The sequence below is a fragment of the Gymnoscopelus microlampas genome (genome assembly GCF_963454915.1).
Source record: "Gymnoscopelus microlampas genome assembly, chromosome: 10".
Taxonomy (NCBI): Eukaryota; Metazoa; Chordata; class Actinopteri; order Myctophiformes; family Myctophidae; genus Gymnoscopelus; species Gymnoscopelus microlampas.
In genome coordinates, this window is record NC_139947.1 from 27,169,360 (window position 1) to 27,189,261 (window position 19,902).

Below are 19,902 nucleotides of genomic sequence, written 5' to 3' on the forward strand. Positions count from 1 at the left end.
GGTTCATTCTGCCTGCTGGATGGCCTGGGGGAGAGAGAGGGAGAGGGAGAGAGAGAGAGAGAGAAAACAAGAATTGCTGTCATAATCTGTGCTGTGTCGATTCCAACGGTTGTTTATTTCTCAGACTCAATGTACAGTGACTCATGGTCATGATGAGGGGGTGATACAGGAGAAAGACAATCTTTCTACGGCAGTAGTTTTCAACCAGTGGTCCGGGGACCACCAGTGGTCCTTGAGGGTGTTCCAGGGGGTCCCCAGCCAAATTAATAGTTAGGAACTAAATTGACCCTTATGTGTCTGTAACTCTGAGAGTGTACAAATGGAACCAAATGGACCCTAACGGGTCCATTTGGTTCCATTTGTACACTCTCTCTTGTTTTATGGCCATGCTACAGTTGAGTCGCTGGCATATCTTTTCAAAAGGAGGTCCGTGGGCTAATATGTGTCAATTTGGGGGTCCTTGATGCGAAAAAGGTTGAAAACCACTGTTCTATGGTAGTTGTGTATCTGTGAGAGCGAGAGAGATAGATTCAATGTATATTCACACTGGCAGCTGAGAGAGAGAGAGAGAGAGAAAGACAGACAGAGAGACAGAGAGAGAGAGAGAGAGAGAGAGAGAGAGAGAGAGAGAGAGAGATATCCCTGAGGCCAGCAGTGCTTGCAGAGCGGAGCAGTCATTTGGCAGCAGGTCCGAGTGTGATTCACATAAGACTGATAGATAGACAGACAGACAGACAGAGACTACACAGCGACTGTAGCATCTACCCCTCAGCTAGATGCATTCCTACCTGAGAGTACACTACACTCCACTCACACAGAAGAGAAAGACAGGGGGAGGGGGGGACAGAGAGAGAGAGAGCGAGAGTGCGAGAAGGAGAGCGAGAGAGAGAGCGAGAGAGAGAGAGAGAGAGAGAGAGAACGACAAAGAAAGAAAGAAAATATAAACTATAAAGATATTTAATTAAGCAGGAATAGTTTAACTTCTCATTTTTTGACCTCCACAAGTCCTGGCTGTGGTTTGAATATAAAATACATTATGGCCCCTGGTAATGGTGTTAGCCGTTGAGTTCTACATTAACCCTTTAAGACCTGAGGCCATTCTTAAAAATGTTTTCTAAATCCTAACAGTTTTTTGAAAAAAAATCTAAAACATTTTTTTTTCACGATTTTTCAAAAATAGCAGATCTACAAGCTGCCGCGCTATGAGCTTGTATATCTGCTATTTTTGAATAGCCCAAAGAAATCTAAAAGCGACACAGATGCGTCCCCGGTCTTAATGGATTAAGACACATTTCCACAAATAAAATGACATGTTGAAATGACTTAAGCATATTGAAAAGGGTCAAATGTTTACCTACTGAGGTCCACATGAATAGTTTTATGGCCATGCTACAGTGTGTAAAAATACTAAAGCTTAGCCATAAAAGGTCCTTCACCTCAACTTGGGCCTATTATTTGGTGGGTAAGGATAATCAATCTAAATCATGTGAAGACTATCATGGGAAATTTAAACAAGCGCCAAGTCTCCAAAACAGGTTACTGTGGTTTCATTAAAAACACCACAGGATGTCACCATTAATTAAGAACAATTCAATCTTGGCGAATTAGGACAAAGGTCATTTAATATCTCTATTATAAAGAAACATTCAATATTTACACAATAGCTTACTTCCTTTATCCATGACCATGACCTACCATTGGATATTTTGTTTCCTTCAACAGATTGATTGTTTTAACATTGAAAGTCAAATTATTTTAAATTAAATGGAATTACATGTCAAAACTAGGTGGGTAGCCTATAGCAGTGGTTCCCAAAAGTGGGATCCGGGGACCCCCAGGGGTCCTTGGGGGGGTTCCAAGGGGTCCTCAGCAATCATTTTAAACACTTTATCCATTATACTTTGGCTATTCAAAAATAGCAGATCTACAAACTCGCAGCGCCTCACGGTACATCTGCATTCTTTTTTATTTAAAAAAAAAACAACTAAAGAATGTTTGGACATTTTTGAATAATTTTGATTTCTTTTTTACACAAATCTTCTCTTCTGGGGGTCCCTGGCAAAAAAAAAACCTTTTCAAATGGGGGTCCGTGGCCAAATACACATGAAAACGTTGCCTCTAACCACTGGCCTATAGCCACGTCAGCAGGTAACACTATGCAGAGGCCTAAAGTAGCCTGCACTTTTCCCAGACTGAGGAAAAAGGTCAGGACTTAAAAAGAAAAAAGGGGCGATTTCTTTTATTAACATAATCTCTGCAGCACTATAGCTCCGGGCAACCGTTAGTGGCTTTGTGACTATCCTATAATTCTATACGGACTGCGAGAACGAGTTAAAATAATTAGTCTTTTTTTTTTTGCGTGTGCGTTTAGGCGTTGTGTGTGCAGAATGCTGCCCAGCTGTGGCGTAGGGGAGTGTGATTTTGGAGGGTACTGGGACTCCCAATTTGTCACGCTGCGGATTTTCCAAAGTTGAGTTTGTCTGGAACTGCGGGCCGGGTCTGCTGCTTAATACTCATTAAAGACAAGGCCAAGTACAGCCCCCCCCCCACCCCCCTTAAACACACATACACACACACACACACGTTTGTATTACTATCCTTGTGAGGACATCAGTATTTTTGCACGGCAATTTTTTTAATGCCTTTTTTGACCACTTTTTGACATTTTTCTAACCCTAACCCTCAAGTCTGAGGTTAATTGCGTGCCAGTGTCTTGCACCCAAAATAGCCGCTCTAAAAGCTCACAAGGAAGGGGGGGGCATTGCAACAGCATCCCTAGCCTAAATCTAACCTTTTTTTCTATATCCGTTCAACCTTTTTCTCGTGAGGACCAGGAAAATGGTGCTCACAGAGTGATTCTGCTATACTTGTGGGGACATTTGGCCCTCACAAATGTAGTCATACAAGCACACGCACACACACACACACACACACACACACACACACACACACACACACAAGTTCTTCATCTTTTCTATTCTTCCAGCATTAAATAAACAAAAAAGAGGACAAACTGTTGGTGTTGGAAACAACGGGCTACAACTCATTCCGTCGCACGATGGTTTCACGTGCAAAAAAAAACCCCACATCTCTACAAGCTCTGCACGCAACACGTTGTGAGCTTGTAGATCAGCTATTGTGTGGGCACGTACGGTACGACAAAAAGCATAGATGAGGATTTATTTGACATTCTTCATAGTTCTGGTCAAGAGTCTAAACACACTGGCCCAATGTACCCTTTAGGCCTACCAGAATGTGTTTTAAATCTCTCAATATAAGCATATGAACAGGGTTAGATTTGTAAACGGGGGGGAAAAAAGGGGGATGATTTTCTTAACCACTTAAGCCCTGTATACTTCTAGTGAAAACAGCTGATCTACAAGCTCATATCGTTGTCTACGCTTGTAGATCTGCTATTTTCACTTTCTTTTAAATTTAATTTTTATTAGCGGATGCCATGTGGCATTTTTTTTATTTAATTGTGAAATGTTGATATTATCAAATATAAATATTAAACATAATCAAAAGTTAATGCATGTATTTAATTCAGTCAGACGAGAAGCAAAAGGATAAAACGTATAGTCCTCATCAACCATACAAATGTATCACTAGAAAGGGGGGGGGGGCATGGATCACTTCCCCCATGCTAAAAAGACTGGCATCACAGTTCATGTCACATCATGCAGTGGCGGAAAGTAACTAAGTGCATTTACTCAAGTACTGTACTTAAGTACAATTTTGAAGTATTGTTTTTACTTTACTTTAGAATGTCCATTTTTCAATACTTTATATACTTCTACTCCACTACATCACAGAGGTACAGTAGGTAAATATTGTGTTGTTTTTTATTCCACTACAATATTTGAAAACTCTTTACAAGTTACTTTGTAGATTTGTTTTAGAAAACATAAATCAACCACTTTTACACCCTATTTTTATTTACACTCCATGTGTTTTGAAAAACAACGTGTTGTGAGCTTGTAGATCTGATATTTTCCAAAAAAAAACGCTTGAAACAAACTTGTGAAATGGTACATTCTGCATAATTAGAACTTGTTTTCCTTTTTGGCATAGGCCTACTTCATAACTAAAGTATGTTTTTATGCCTATACTTTTGTACAACGTAACATTTTGAATAGCATGACTTTTACTTGTTGTATTTCTTCATTGACTGCTAGCCTACTTAAAAAAAAAAAAAAAACAGATATATACATATAATTTAAATCAAATCTTCCAGCAGTGTTCTTGTCTCAGTGCGTGGTGGCCCGCCAGTGTAAAGAGCGCAGAACTCCCTGACCCTTGGGAACGATTTGACCCCAATTAGCCATTCATAAGCCCAATGGATGATGGATGATCAGCCCGTTCATTTGTGTCGGTATAAACACAGAGAACTGGAGCCATTTGGACGGAAAATTTAACGTTTAGCCGCTGTCAAAATATTACAAGCACAAGTGTAATTCTCTTCTCACGACTCAAACGCTTAATGGCTTTCATTTAACTCTGAGAGTGTACAAATGTAACCAAATGGACCCGTCAGGGTCCATTTGGTTACATTTGTACACTCTCGGAGTTACAAATGGATACATTGAATAAATTAACACATTATTTTACTCTACTTGAAGGCCTACACGGGGACATTTTGCAATTTATGGACAGTTATAGCCTATATTTAACTGTTTAAATTATATAACCAGCCATAAGTGCAATTATGCAGATACACAGGCTAACAAAGAAGCCTAGGCTATAACAGACAGTTTGTTCATAATGTTCTTTTTTATTTATTCTCATTCTCTCCAGGTTTTGTTTTCTCAAGATAGTTGGACGCACTTATAAAGACCAAATCATCTGAAATAGCCATTATGACCCCCCCAAAAAAAAAACTTTACGAGACACTTAAAAGATAGTTCACCGGCTAATACAACTTTAAAGCTATTTCATGTCAATTGTTTCAGCAATATATGTAATTATCAAGACTTTGTTAGAATATGACCCGAAAAAAGTCCATGGAAAAGGCAAGTATAGCGAATTGGACATAAAAGTGGACTCTATAGCCTACAAGTAGTTATGCGTTTTCAGACATTTAACGAATACAAAATATAGCATATTCATATTATCTATAGTGTATTTAGGAGAAGGCATGTAGCTCTAAGATATACTAGTTATTAATATTTTAAAACGTTTTATCTCATGCACAGGTTATAATTAGCCTATGCTTGCATTTTAGCCTCAATTGGAGAATAATCACAAGAATGATTCAAGCTCGATAGTAGACAAATTGACCTGGTGATATTTAGGACAGAAAAGTGCCACAATTGACATAAAAAGTGGGAATATTTGATGTATTTCTGATGGTTTTCTACAGGCTGTGGCCCCTGGGTGCTCTGCCTCATTAGACCAGCAGGGGGCGCCAGGGGACCAGGGTTAGAAGCGAGGAGAGCCCATACATACATAAATACATACATAACGCCTGGATCCTCATTAAAACGCTCTTTTAATAATGCGCGTAGCCCAAGGTTGTTCCGAAAATAGCCGATATGTAAAGCTCTCAATGCGATCGCACTGGGACATCGCATAGCATGTAGATCGGATGTATTTTTTCGGTGAGCGATACCGAGACCAAGAGGTAGAAGTTATAGCCTATAAATCAGGCTTTTACCTCAACGATATGTTTTTAGGCTATGTATTTATTCTTCAGTGTTCTTCTATTTTGCAGTATAGCAGGCCTAGAGACAGACAAAAAGGGGGAGTGTGTCACAGCTGGCTGGTGACAACTGGGACATAAGTAGCCTTGGATCAAGACTATCATCATAGATGTATTTTAATCGATTTTTTTGGCATTTTCATATCTACGATATACGAAAGCAAAAGTCAGACTCGACCAAATACATCTATGATGGTCTTGATCCAAGGCTAGGACACAATCAAGCGGGGGGTGGTGGTTGGTTGGTTGGTTGGCACAGATCAAAATCTGTCCAATTCCTCCAAAAACTGCCCTGCTTAAAAAAACACCACTAAATGAATAATGATCCCCTGAAAAACATTGAATATAAGTCGTGAAAAGAGCCTATAGATACTCACCAATGAGCTTCAGTCCGTTAGAAAGATGTCCTAAACTCCACTCTTCTTTTTTGGGGGGGGATCAAACGAATAATTCCAGTTCCAGACCAGGTGGGTTGTTTAAAATTCCCTTTTTCGCTGCAGTTGTGATTGAACACAAGTCCTGTGGGTTTAGTTACTTTGTATCCAAGATCTCCTCCTGATCGCTGTAAGCGAAGCCTCTGGAACACGAACCCCAAACGGTTCAAGTTGTTCAGAAGTAGGTTACAATGTAACCGTTACATTAAAAGTTACAATGTAACCGTTACGTGTACAAAATAAATACAATAAAATCTGGGTATAATCGGTGAATGCGCTCCGTGCGCCAAAATAATGTGAGTGTGGTTTATTATAGGAGAAGTTTAAGGGTTTATATTTACAATGTTCCTAAAAAAAGTGATCTGGAGCACACACACAAAAAAAAAAAAATCAGTGCCGTTAACAAACGTGGGCGTGATTATTCTAACCCTTAATGACAAATTAAACATTCACAGGCAAAAACTGTGGCAGAAAGAAACGTCAGCAGCGACAAACTTTGTGCCCCTTTTTTCTTCTCCTTTTGATCCGAGGAAAGAAAGTGTCCTACTTTTCTCTCTCTTTCTCCACGGCCGTTCCTCCCGTTGGTTTACAAAGAAACAATTCTCCCAGGTTTAACGTACCGAAGAACCAAGAATAAAACGCAGATTATAATCCAGCCGGGGTATGGTTGCAGGCAGCAGGTATAGAAGCGGTGCAGCAGCAGTCTCTGGTCTCTCTACCTGCACAAACATCCACAGCTCGGGGTTCCTCGCCACAAACGACTCGTCAGTTCACCCTCCATGCTCCACACAATAAGTGACAATCCTTGTGTTTTTTTTTAAACGTGAGCTTAATGGACGAGAAGGACTCCAAATAAATAATTCATCCACCTTTTGCAACAACAAAAAAATCGATGAAAAAAAAAAGTGCTGTAAAACTTTTTTCTTCCTCCAGTCCTTTCCACCAGTGGGTTCAGTTAACGTGTGTCTCCACGGCTGTAGCACAGTGTCAGTCAGTGAGAGAAGAGGAGAAGCCAGACACTGTGAGTGTGTGAGTGTGTGTGTATGTAGTGATGTCTGGGAGCGTGTGTCCTCCTGTGCTGCTGGATGAACACTACAGTCTGTCTGGTTGCTGCAGCAGGACTGATCTCTCCTCTCTAGTTGGTGTGTGTGTGTGAGTGAGAGAGTGTGAGGCTGATCTCTCCTCTCTCTAGTGTCACCTGCCTCTATGTATGTCTTGTCTGGTCGCCTCCTCTCTCTCCAAACTACTGAGCCACTGCTCCGATGCGCGCTGCAAAACTTTCAGATGGCGCATGCGCTTTTCGGATGTCTCTGGGTGTGTGTGTGTTTTTTTTTATTGTCGCTCCCTCCCTGCATGGGCCCGGACACCAACATTAAAGGAGTAGTTCACCCCAAAACATTCTCCCCCGGTAGGAGACTCTTCGTGTTGTAGGCCGATGACTGTCATCAAACTAATGACTCAGGAATGCGACAAAACATTTAAAATCACCATGAATTCAAGGCTTCATGCCATGGGGTGTGTCATTGATAGAAAATGACTTTTTTGGGGGGGCGAACTACTCCTTTAAAGCAGTGGTTCTCAAAGTGAGTCCCGAGGACCTACCGTAGGTCCTTGAGGGGGTTTCCAGCCCCCCCCCCCTGCAGCAAAATCACTCTGCAACAGTTGTTAAAAGTGTTGATGTTTTTTTTTGTTTGCTTATCAAGTGGTTACACTTGAACCCTATGTGTGTGTGTGTGTGTGTGTGTGTGTGTGTGTGTGTGTGTGTGTGTGTGTGTGTGTGTGTGTGTGTGTGTGTGTGTGTGTGTGTGTGTGTGTGTGTGTGTGTGTGTGTGTGCGTGCGTGCGCACGCTTGTGTGTGTGTGTGTGTGTGTGTGTGTGTGTGTGTGTGTGTGTGTGTGTGTGTGTGTGTGTGTGTGTGTGTGTGTGTGTGTGTGTGTGTGTGTGTGTGTGTGTGTGTGTGTGGCCAAATATCACTTTGGGAGATCCTTGACATGAAAATGTTTGAGAAAAAAGAACCAAGAACGAGGAGGAGAGAGAGAGAGAGAGAGAGAGAGAGAGAGAGAGAGAGAGAGAGAGAGAGAGAGAGAGAGAGAGAGAGAGAGAGAGGAGAGGCTTGACTCGGAATTTGAGTGTAGGTGAAATTGAAAAAAAAAGGGAAAAAAAAAAAGAAAAAAGGACGACAGAGAGAAAAGGAGGGCGGAACGTACAAAACAAGCCTCTCTATTACCTAAAATAAACTTATAAAGCACCCGGGGCTATTACCCTACCCATGCCAGAGCAGAGTTAGGATTTTCAGTCGCAGGGGATCGAGTTACCTCGCAGTAAAATCAAGACAAGCAGGTCCATGCTGTGTGCTTACACAGACAGCTCTCATCACTACGGAGGGCCCTGTGAAGATTATGGTCATTACAATAACTATTATTTTATTGTGCATTAGCTCCGAAGTGCGTTGGGGAAGTGGCCCCCACACTATCGGGCCATATTATATGAGATAGAAATTAAATGAATGGACCTTGAAGTGTCGAGGGGGGGGGCACACACACAGTGCTCGGTTTTTGTGGCTTTGGTGAGACTATACACTAAAGGCATTCAAGGGTGAAAGCCTTGTTATTTTGAATTGCTCCAGACATCTCTTGGATTGAGGAAATAGAGATAGAATAACGTTCGGCTTTAAGAAAGAGAAAAAAAAAGAATTTGAAATTGCTATAGCGAGCAACTCTACTTTAGGCAGGGAGGAGGAGGAGGAGCACTCACCTGAATGTCTCTGGCTGCTTGCCCTAGAAGACTTTGCCACAAATCTCTCTCTCTGTGTGCGTGTGCGTGTGCGTGTGCGTGTGTGTGTGTGTGAGAGAGAGATGCTTGCAGACATTTCAATTGTGGTGAACACATTTAAAAGCAAGTCTTTATGCAGCTATACCGTAGGTGCTATTTTGGCTCAATTGCGCTACAATTATAAGACATTACTTTATACTATCATACACAGAGTTCAATGGGGATAGTTGTAGGTAATCAAAGAAATAATTGTCTAGTAGTGATTAAATTCAACGTAAACTACAGCTATACAGGCCTCTTCATTTTCACAAGTGCACCTGTATACGCTGCTGATGCATACCCACCCAGTGTGTTTGGAGAATGCCTCACACATAAAGCCAGCGTATGTGCAGTCAGTGCCGGTGAGCTGACCTTTATGGTGCAGGACACTGACCCCTGCGTCTATGCCCCGTGGGTTCAAAGGTTAGGTGCCTAAATCTAACCTGCCTAACCCTAACCCTTAGGTGCCTAAACCTAACCTTATTCCTAAACGTAACCTCAGTAAAACTATGCCTAAAGCTAAACTTATACTTAAACGTAACCTCAGTAAAACTATGCCTAAAGCTAACTTTATACTTAAACGTAACCTCAGTAAAACTATGCCTAAACCTAACCTTATTCCTAAACGTAACCTCAGTAAAACTATGCCTAAACCTAACCATATTCCTAAACGTAACCTCAGTAAAACTATGCCTAAACCTAACCTTATTCCTAAACGTAACCTCAGTAAAACTATGCCTAAAGCTAAACTTATACTTGAACGTAACCTCAGTAAAACTATGCCTAAACCTAACCTAATTCCTAAACGTAACCTCAGTAAAACTATGCCTAAACCTAACCTTATTCCTAAACGTAACCTCAGTAAAACTATGCCTACACCTAACCTTATTCCTAACCTTAACCTCAGTAAAACTATGCCTACACCTAACCTTATTCCTAACCTTAACCTCAGTAAAACCAATACAAGAAGAAGGGGAGAGTGGTCCGTGAAAAAAAGTGGGGGCGAGTGTTGCCTCTGAGAGAACTTTGCTTTGTGCAATTGTGTCAATTACAGGGGATCCAGCTCACCACCGTGTCTCTGGTAAACATTATGTCAAATTTGTTGCAAACATGTCCAGTCCTGTACATTATTCTATTCAGGTCTACAGCAGAGCAGGCGGCATTCAGAAGGACAAGGCAGGCATGCCAAGGTGCCAAGTCCCAACGCAATCTGCTGACACAGCAGCTGTATGGATAAAAACCAGTTGTGTTGTAACAGTTTTCACAAATTAATCCCAGTTTAACGGAATAATTCAGTCTTTCTCCTCCATGCATGTGCAGCTTGGCTGGCAGCAGACCTGCATCTAGTGGTTGAAAGGAACTAAGTACATTTACTCTGTACTTGATTGAGTAGGCCTATGTCTATTTTGCAATGCTTAATACTTGTACTCCACTAAATTTTTTACTACTCTTTTGTACTTTGTCTATAGTCGAAACTAGCCAACGCAAAAGCTCACGTGAGCTTGTAGATCTGCCATTTTCCGAAAGATTATTGAAAACTTTTGAAGAAACCTTTCGAAACCGGACATTCTGCATAATGAGTACGTCTACGTTTGGTACTTTATGCCAATACTTTTGTATAGGCTACTTTTACTCGAGTGCATTTTGGAGTACAGTACTTGTAAAAGAGTATTTCTACATTGTTTTGTAACCACTTAAAACCCTCTTAAAGAAGTCTTAAAGAAACGGACTTGAGTTACAACTGTATACTCTGATTGCTTTTTTTAGCCGTCTAACACCAAAATGTCTTTGCCGAAAAAATAGCCGATCTACAAGCGCAAAACGCGGCGCGTTTGCGCCGCATTTTGAGCACGTAGATCTGCTATTTTTTGCCCTGAATGGACGCTGGAGCATACTTCTTCCACCACTCACTGCTGCCTACTACACACAGAGAGAGAGAGAGAGAGAGAGAGAGAGAGAGAGAGAGAGAGAGAGAGAGAGAGAGAGAGAGAGAGAGAGAAAGCTAACGGATTAGTGTCAAGATAGAGCACGGAGTGCCGGAGCCCTGCGTTGGGCTAGTGTTACTGTGGTGCACGGCACTAGAACTCTGAGGGTCTGCGTTACAGTGGACTTAAACATGCTCAGCCACATTACTGAGCCCCCCCAAGCCCTACCCCTCGCCCCCCACCCCCCCCCCCCCAACCATCCCTCTCTTACTACCCCCTCCCCTCCCCTCCTCCCTCCCTCCGTACCCCCCATCCCCCCAGGAGGAGAACTGGGCAACATCTGGCTGAGTTTATGAGGGGGAGAGGGAGAGAGAGAGAGAGAATTGGTAGACCATGAAAAAGTGGGGAGAATTCTTTCTCAGGCAGCAGTGCAAAAGGCCATTGTTGTAGTTTGCCATTAGTTTTGTGGTGAAACTTTAAACTTGTGAAAATACCCCCCATTGTTGCACTCAAGAGTTACAAATAGCACGGTTAATGTCAACGTACACACACACACACACACACACACACACACACACACACTATCGTCTTATCTGATAAAGCACGCGCGTGCACGACTTTGTGAGAAAACAACCTTTTTATTCCAATGACAAGAAAACGAGATGACCACTGCAAAACCATTGTTTAAACAAAGAATAGAATAAGTGTTATCCACTCTCAGTCGCCACAATCGTGCATTGCATCGCGAGGAACACACACACACACACACACACACACGCACGCACTTTCTCACACGCACATGCATACACACACACTGTACAAAAACCGTACACGTCATGCTTGATCTATACTATAGTCGCACGCCGGTGGTGTCTCGCACGGGAAATAGCCGATCTACAAGCTCAAAACGGGTCGCGGCGCGACCCGTTTTGAGCTTGTAGATCGGCTGTTTCCCGCGAGAGAGAGACATGACGCATGGCTAAATATAACCCAGGCTTTAAGGAGTGGGAATGGATATTATTTTTGCATCGAAAACATGACTCGACAGTTTTACATCATCATCTTCAACGAAGAAAAAAAAGGAAAAAAAAGAAAAGCCCACTTGCTTCAACTCACTTCATTAATATAAACAGCCCCAGCCAATCAAGATGCACTAGGATCAATAAATAGAACCTTAAAATAAAAACATCAGTCGTCGGCATAATAACTCATATGCAGCTGTTACAACTCCCCCCCCATCCCTGAAAAAAAAAAAGAACGAGTGGCACTCAAACAGTTTCGGATATAGAAAACCAAACAGAACATGATATTGGTTCATTAAACAAAAGCACAGTGGACCTAAAAGAACACAGGGAGAAATGTATAAACAAACTGGTCTTCTGACCGCCGGGGGGGCGGAAACCTCGTAACTCCACATTTCAACGTTTTACCTTTTTTTCCCCCCGTAAACGACTGCCCTAGTTCATCATACTGTACAAGAGCGTCGCACTAAATCAGTGAAAGTAGCCGATCTAGATCGGCTACTTTCACTGCTTTCACTGCAGAAACCTTGTATCTCCACGTTTCAACTTTTTAGCTTTTTTCCCGTAAATCAGTGGTTCTCAAACATTTTCATGTCAAGGACCCCCAAATCGACACTTAGTAGCCCGCGGACCCCCATTTGGAAAGATAAGCCAGGGACCCCCATAAGAGAAGATTTTCACGGCTCTAGCAGTGATTCTCAACCATTTTAATTTCAAGGACCCCCAGTTTGACATGCATTAGGGCTACGGACCCCCATTTAATGGCATTTATATCCCTGGGACCCCAATTTATATTGTAAAATCAATGTTAATTTAACTCTGAGAGTGTACAAATGGAACCAAATGGACCCGTTAGGGTCCATTTGGTTCCATTTGTACACTCTCAGAGTTACAGACCCATAAGGGTCCATTTGGTTCCTGTCCATCATTTAGCTGGGGACCCCCTGGAACCCCCTCAAGTACCCCTGGGGGTCCCCGGACCCCACTTTGAGAACCAATGCCGTAAATGACTGCCCTATAGTTCATCATATGGTATACAAGAGCGCCGCACTTAAGTAGTGAAAATAGACGATCTACAAGCTCATAACGTGTCGCGATGCGACGCCATGTGAGCTTGTAGATCGGCTATTTTCACTATTTTAAATTCTTCGTTTTTTTCTTTCTAAATCATAATAAAAAAAGGTTTTGGACATTATGAGGTTTCCACCCGACAGTGACGACTTGCTGGCTGGTGTAAGGTCAGCTGTGTTGCCCCCCCCCCCCCCCCCCCCATCCCCCTTCTTTTGTTTTTACAATTAAAGGTGCTGTAAGTGATATACAGTATTTGGGTTGAAACGAAAAAGTAGTATTAGTGTTTTTTTTTAGTTAAAGCTCTATATTCTGATGATATGCATTGCTACAGAGTGTAATTTTGTTCAGTAACAGAGTGAGTGGTCTTCCTGGCTCTCCAGCTCTATAATAAACAGAAAAAAAGAAGACACCAAAGTTCATCCAATCAGATGAGAGTACCAATTTATCAGCTTCAATTTGATACTCTTCCAGTTCCAATTGTGTCGTTTCCTTTGTTTGTTTTGTTTCACCACTTCCAACTTCACTTGTTTATCCTGTATGGGTTCTCTCAAATAATAACTTTAGTATCCTGACCAGAAAATGTATTTTCTGTTTATTAAAGAGCTGGCGAGACGGGGGAGTAACCCCCCCTTGCTGTTACCGGACAAATATTCTATGGCAATTACATGTCAGAAGAACATACAGCTATGTAATACTTGTCTCAACAAAACAAAACCACAACAACAACAAAAATCACTTACACCACTTTTAAGGTCTGGATTTTAATAAAACAAAAAACGTTTTGATAAAAGGGTGAGCTGAACATCGACCCTCGTTCTCGACAGGGCGTCTTCCACCCAGCGAGTTCATTTAGTTCCCATCGATTATCGAGACATTATAACCGACCGGAGTTGTTAAAGGTAGGGTAAGTGATATTTTTGGGTTAAAACAAAAAGTATTTTGTTAAAAGGTTGAAACACTATATTCTGATAGTAATCAGAGTGTTTGTTCAGTAACAGATGTCTCCATGTCTCTCCAGCTCTTTAATAAACAGAAAATACATTTTTCGGTAGGTGTCAAAATCTCAGCCAATCAGGAGAAAGTAACAATTTTTAAGCTTAATTTGTATAGTGTTCCAGTTCCAATTTTGTCTGCTCATTTCTTAGTGTCATCACTTCCAATTTCACTTGTTTAATCTATATCCTGATTGAGTTCTATGTCCTGGTTGGATAAAATTGGAAATGAAACTGAAACTGAAACGAAAATGCATTTTCTGTTTAATAAAGAGGTGGAGAGACAAGGAGACTCCTAATACTGAACAAACACTCTATAGCAATGAGTACTATCAGAATATAGAGCTATTTAATACTTATTTTAACCAAAGCAAATCACTTACCCTACCTTTAAGTGGGCTTCCTCAGGCCTGTCGCTGGTTCGACAGACAGCAGGACAGACTCCGAGACATTTGCGGGTTCTCCCAAACAGACGGGGTTATAGGCTCCTTTTTGGCACAGTATACAGTGACAAGTTCGTCTGCAGGACTTTTGAGGTCCATGTCCTACATGACAGTCGCCGAAAAGGCTCACGTTAGCTTGCGGAAGTAAAAACGCACACCTGTGTCATCATAACATCAAGTCACTCCCAGACTGACCCGGGGGTGGGTTCATGTACTACTGTAGTTCCTTCGGCTCAGCTCAACCCATTAAAAGCCGGGAACGAATCCGTGTGTAATTCTTTGATTTCTTTGGGCTTTAAAAAATTAGCAGATATACAAGCTCATCTGCTATTTATTTGTTTTAATCGTGAACATGTGTGCAAATCTTTGAATATATATATTTTAAAGCAAACATTTGTAACTCAAATCTTTTTTTCAAAACGTATGTTTCTATATCAGTCAAACTTTTTCATGTCAAGGACCCCAAATACATTACATTATGTATTTGGCCGCGAACGCCTAATATTTTGTAATAGGGAATCCCAGAAGCAAAGATTTGAGTCAAAAAAATGTCCCTTTAAAAATGTATATATTCAAATATTTGCACATTTTCATGACAAAAAAAAAGAAAAATCAGAACTAGAAGCTCATAGCGCCGCACTCGGTGCCGCGCTATGAGCTTGTATATCTGCTATTTTTGAATAGCCAAAGAAATCAAAAAATAGACTCCGAGCCGCTTCAACTTTGTCGGTCGATGATGTGTGGGCCAGAGCTCCGCTATAGCACCGAATGTACAGTACAGTACAGTACAATAAACTGGATCCAGCACTATAAGTCTATTGGAAACAGCCAGGGAAACAAAAGGCATGTGGGATCGCCTGCCAAAAATATACCCTGTAGCCCCACAACAACGATGGCGATGACTGAGTGACGATGCCCCCGGTGGTGGGCAAATGAGGGACAGTCGTGGCCCCGAGGTCTTCTTCTTGCTGATGGGCTGCTGTGGCATTCACTGATATGCAGGAGAGACAGAGTCCTCCTCCACAAGGAGATGTTGGCCTCCTGTTATAAGGTCTTGTAGATCTTGTAGGATGTTGATTGAAGAGCGGCTCAGGTTTGTCCATTATACAATGCTTAGAGTGTGATTTGTATGTATTTATGTGTGTAGGTGGGGTTGTATGTAGAGGGGTTATACAGTGTGTGTGTGTGTGTGTGTGTGTGTGTGTGTGTGTGTGTGTGTGTGTGTGTGTGTGTGTGTGTGTGTGTGTGTGTGTGTGTGTGTGTATATATATACATATATATATATATATATATATATATATATATATATATATATATATATACGTGTGTGTGTGTGTGTGTGTGTGTGTGTGTGTGTGTGTGTGTGTGTGTGTGTGTGTGTGTGTGTGTGTGTGTGTGTGTGTGTGTGTGTGTGAGTTCTTGAGGCTGCTGGTACCTGGCTCCACAAGCATCTGTTTGGAGAGAAGAAACATTGAGGAACATGCATTAATGAAAGAGGTTAAGTGCATGGAATGGACCCACACAATCCCACACAGTGAAATAGTATATTTTGGTACTGTAGGGCGGTTGGTTCCCAAACCTTTTAGCCAAAAGAGAAATTAGATGTTTGCCTGGGACCCAAACTAGTGAAAACAGTAGATCTACAAGCTCACAACGCGGCGCGAAGTGACGCGTTGTGAGCTTGTAGATCTGCTATTTTCACCACTTCTTAAACTTTAAAAAAAATGGATTTATGGTATTTTGGGGGATTTGGGGATTTTATGTATTAAATACTTTTGAAAAGTGTTGGACTTGTTTTGTTCAAACTTTTGAAATAATATTTATACTTTTTTAAATGTAGGAAAACGAAAAAAAGGGGATATTTAGTCGCGACCCATGCATAAAAATTGGTCTGCGAAACAGTGCAAGCGAAGGGCATTCCACATTTTGGCGGCGGCATCGTAGCATGCCTTTTCCCCCATGTTAGAGACATCACACAACGGGAATAAGGGAGTCCAGATATTTTGGGTTTTCTTGGTTATAACTATATACTTTTCTGTTTCGTTTAGTCGTCTGGCGTGTCTCCAGGGCCCCTTCAGAATGCTTTAAAAAAATGCACTTGGCACAACCCCAAACATCAAGTGCTCATTTGTAACAAGCTCGTCGGAATGTATGTCTGTTGGTCAGGTTGCAGAGAAGTCGCCACCGAGCTCCCTCTATACGTTCCTTAGGGTGGAGGGGGGGGGGGGGGGGGGGGGGGGGACGACGACGACAACACAATGATGTATGTCCAGCGAGACGGGGGCGCCTCATTGGCTGAGCAAACACACCTCAAAATAGTCACCAATCACTGAAGATGCTATCATCAGTCACTCAGAGAGGACACAGTGAAAAGAGCTTGGAGTGTGTGTGTGTGTGTGTGTGTGTGTGTGTGTGTGTGTGTGTGTGTGTGTGTGTGTGTGTGTGTGTGTGTGTGTGTGTGTGTGTGTGTGTGTGTGTGTGTGTGTGTGTGTGTGTGTGTGTGTGTGTGTGGAGAGAGACAGCAGACAACCACACACACATGCACAGGTAAATATTTAGAGATGGACGCAACGTTGTGAGAAGGGAGTGCTTGCTTTGATCTGGGGCCGCGACGATCAATTGTTTTATTAGCTATTATTCTATCAATTCGTTTTTTTTTCCCAATCAAGTAATCAAGAACCATGTTTTCATAATATGTCTTTTTAACGAATCAACGCAAAACAAGTCTATTTTTTTTTTAAATTGACAAATCGATTATTTAATTAAAATCTATCAAAAAAATAATAGTATTAGTTTGATTAACTTTCTGTTCTGTGCATTAACCCAGTTACACGGTGAAAGAAACAATTTACAATTCAGGCATTTAGCAGACACCAGAGTGACAAGGTAAACACATGCATCAACTGCAGAGAGGCTGTGTAGTGCCTCAGTAAACTATAGGATCACAGGTAAACCAAGAACCTAGCATCAGTCCAAATAACATACTAACTAAATAAAAGTAACAAAAACATGAGAACAAAATGACCACGGTAAGACTGCATGGTGGTCATATAACTAGGCCAAGTGCTACAGGCTGAGGTGGAAGGGAGACTAGTTTGACATGGAGGAGAATATCGTTGCTTTCGGGTGGAAACCTTGTATGTCCAAAACCGATCCTTTTCTATTATCATTTTAACACTTTAAAGTTGCGAAAATAGCCGATCTACATAAGCTCTCAATGCGTCACAATGCGACGCGTTGTGAGCTTGTAGATCGGCTATTTACACTACTTCTGGGCGACACTCTTGTTTTTTGGGGGGGATTAATTTACGGAAAAAAACATATGAAGTTGAAATATGGAGATACAAGGTTTCTGCCCCCCGACGGGCGAACGGTATCAGATGGTGTGGAATTCGCCCCGTGTCTGCATGAGCTGTGCCTGCGCTACTTCCTGTCTCGTTCACCCCATTGTGGCCTTCTGATTGGCTGCCACGTTCGAGGAGCGCCATCCATTATGGCTGGGAGTAAATAAACACCCGCCGCAATTAAAACAAGTGTGCATCATTTGTTATGCAACACACCGAGGGGTGTGTGTGTGTGTGTGTGTGTGAGTGTGTGTGTGTGTGTGTGTGTGTGTGTGTGTGTGTGTGTGTGTGTGTGTGTGTGTGTGTGTGTGTGTGTGTGTGTGTGTGTGTGTGTGTGTGTGTGTGTGTGTGTGTGTGTGTGTGTGTGTGTGTGTGTGTGTGTGTGTGTGTGTGTGTGTGTGTGTGTGTGTGTGTGTGTGTGTGTGTGTGTGTGTGCGCGCGCGCGCGCGCGCGCGTGCGTGCGTGCGTGCGTGCGTGCGTGCGTGCGTGCGTGTGTGTATTACTGTACTTGTGAGGACCAAATGTCTCCACACGTATAGCATAAATTGAGATATAGACTATTTTCCTGGTCCTCACCTCAAGAGAATATGGTTGTTTTATGGTTTTAAAAGATTTTGTATAGAGTTATTATGCTTACAATTAGGACATGATTCAGGTTGAGGTTATAGGATTAGGATTAAGCATTTAGATGTCACGTTTAGGGGGTTAGAAGTGTCCCAGATGTTATACTTTGTTGTCACGCGCCAGAGAATTGCCGTCGGCTTGTAGATCAGCAAGTTATCTTACATTTTTGTGCTATTTTCAATGCCGTCCTGGAGTTTCAACTTCCTCACAAGTATAGCCATACAAACGTGAGTGTGTGTGTGCGTGCGTGCGTATGTGTGCGTATGTGTGTGTGTGTGTGTTTGCATACGCACAAGCCTGCTGTTTGTACGTGCGCGCGTGGGAAACAAACGCGTGTTTTGCACAAACGTGGCGCTCTCACATGCATGCCCATGCTTGTCTGTGTACATTTCTTGCAATGTGCGTGTTGTGTTCAGGACGCCAACTCTCAGGTTACCCCCTGCACGTCGTCTGCACTTTAATTAATGATTTCTGGGGGCCCGAGAATCAACAAATAGCCCCCCCCCCCCCCCCCGCCTCTTATAATGGAGTATAGAGCCCCGGCCCCCGGCTAGCTTGTGGATGTGCGCGAAGAGCGCGCTCCTCTTTCTTCTCTGTCAACACCTCACTTACCAGCCACACAACACACGCATTCACCAACCAAACCCCAACCCCCGTGGCTCTTAACTCGTTATGACCGGGAAAGCATCCCGGTGTCATTTTAGGTTTTAGCTATACATTTATAGCAACATCAGTTCTTCTGAAAACTCTTAGGATTCAGAAGGCATTTCGTCACTGTCGGAACAGAAACATCTCCATATTCTAACTTTTTGTGTTTTTCTTGTGTTAAATTGATGCTCTACTTCAGTGGTTCTCAAACTTTTCCATGTCAAGGACCCCAAAATTGACACTTATTAGCCCGCGGACCCCCATTTGAAAAGATATGCCAAGGACCCCCATAAGAGAACGGCTCTAGCAGTGATTCTCAACCATTTTAATTTCAAGGACCCCAGTTTGACATGCATTAGGGCTACGGACCCCCATTTAATGGCATTTCTATCTCCTGGACCCCAATGTATATTGTAAAATCAATGTTAATTTAACTCTGAGAGTGTACAAATGGACCCGTTAGGTTCCATGTGTACACTCTCAGAGTTACAGACCCATAAGGGTCCATTTGGTTCCTAACTGTCTTATCATTTAGCTGGGGACCCCCTGGAACTGCTCCAAGGACCCCTGGGGGTCCCCGGATCCCACTTTGAGAACCACTGCTCTACTTGATCATACTACAGCGTCACACGAAAGCATATAAAAGTAGCAGATCCACAAAGCTCGAGCTTGTGGATCTGCTACTTTTGCGTTTTTTTATTTATTTGAATCCTGAAAAGTTAACAGTTTTCGGAACGTATGAGGTTTCCACCCCCGACGGAGACGATTTGTAGAATCGGGGGGCCTCAGTAGGTCTGAAGGGGTTAATGCGACGCCTTGCATGCACGTTGTTAATGAGGAAGTGCCGTGTCGCTATGCGGTCGCGTATGTGTGTATGCTTATCGGCC

The 19,902-nt window shown here is 42.4% G+C and overlaps 1 protein-coding gene across 1 annotated transcript in view; it reads right to left on the reverse strand.

The window, feature by feature from the left end:
• LOC311053548 (protein Wnt-5a-like) overlaps nt 1-7,364 on the reverse strand; it is a 25,061-nt gene extending 17,697 nt beyond the window's left edge. The window contains exons 1-2 of the mRNA XM_084069155.1: nt 6,079-7,364; nt 1-24 (exon numbers count right to left, since the gene is read on the reverse strand). The exon at nt 1-24 is cut by the window's left edge and continues 130 nt beyond it. Coding sequence (XP_083925281.1) covers nt 1-7 — 7 coding nt within the window. The 5' untranslated portion in view covers nt 8-24; nt 6,079-7,364. The remainder of the gene's footprint in view (nt 25-6,078) is intronic.
• Between the last annotated feature and the right edge of the window lie 12,538 nt (nt 7,365-19,902).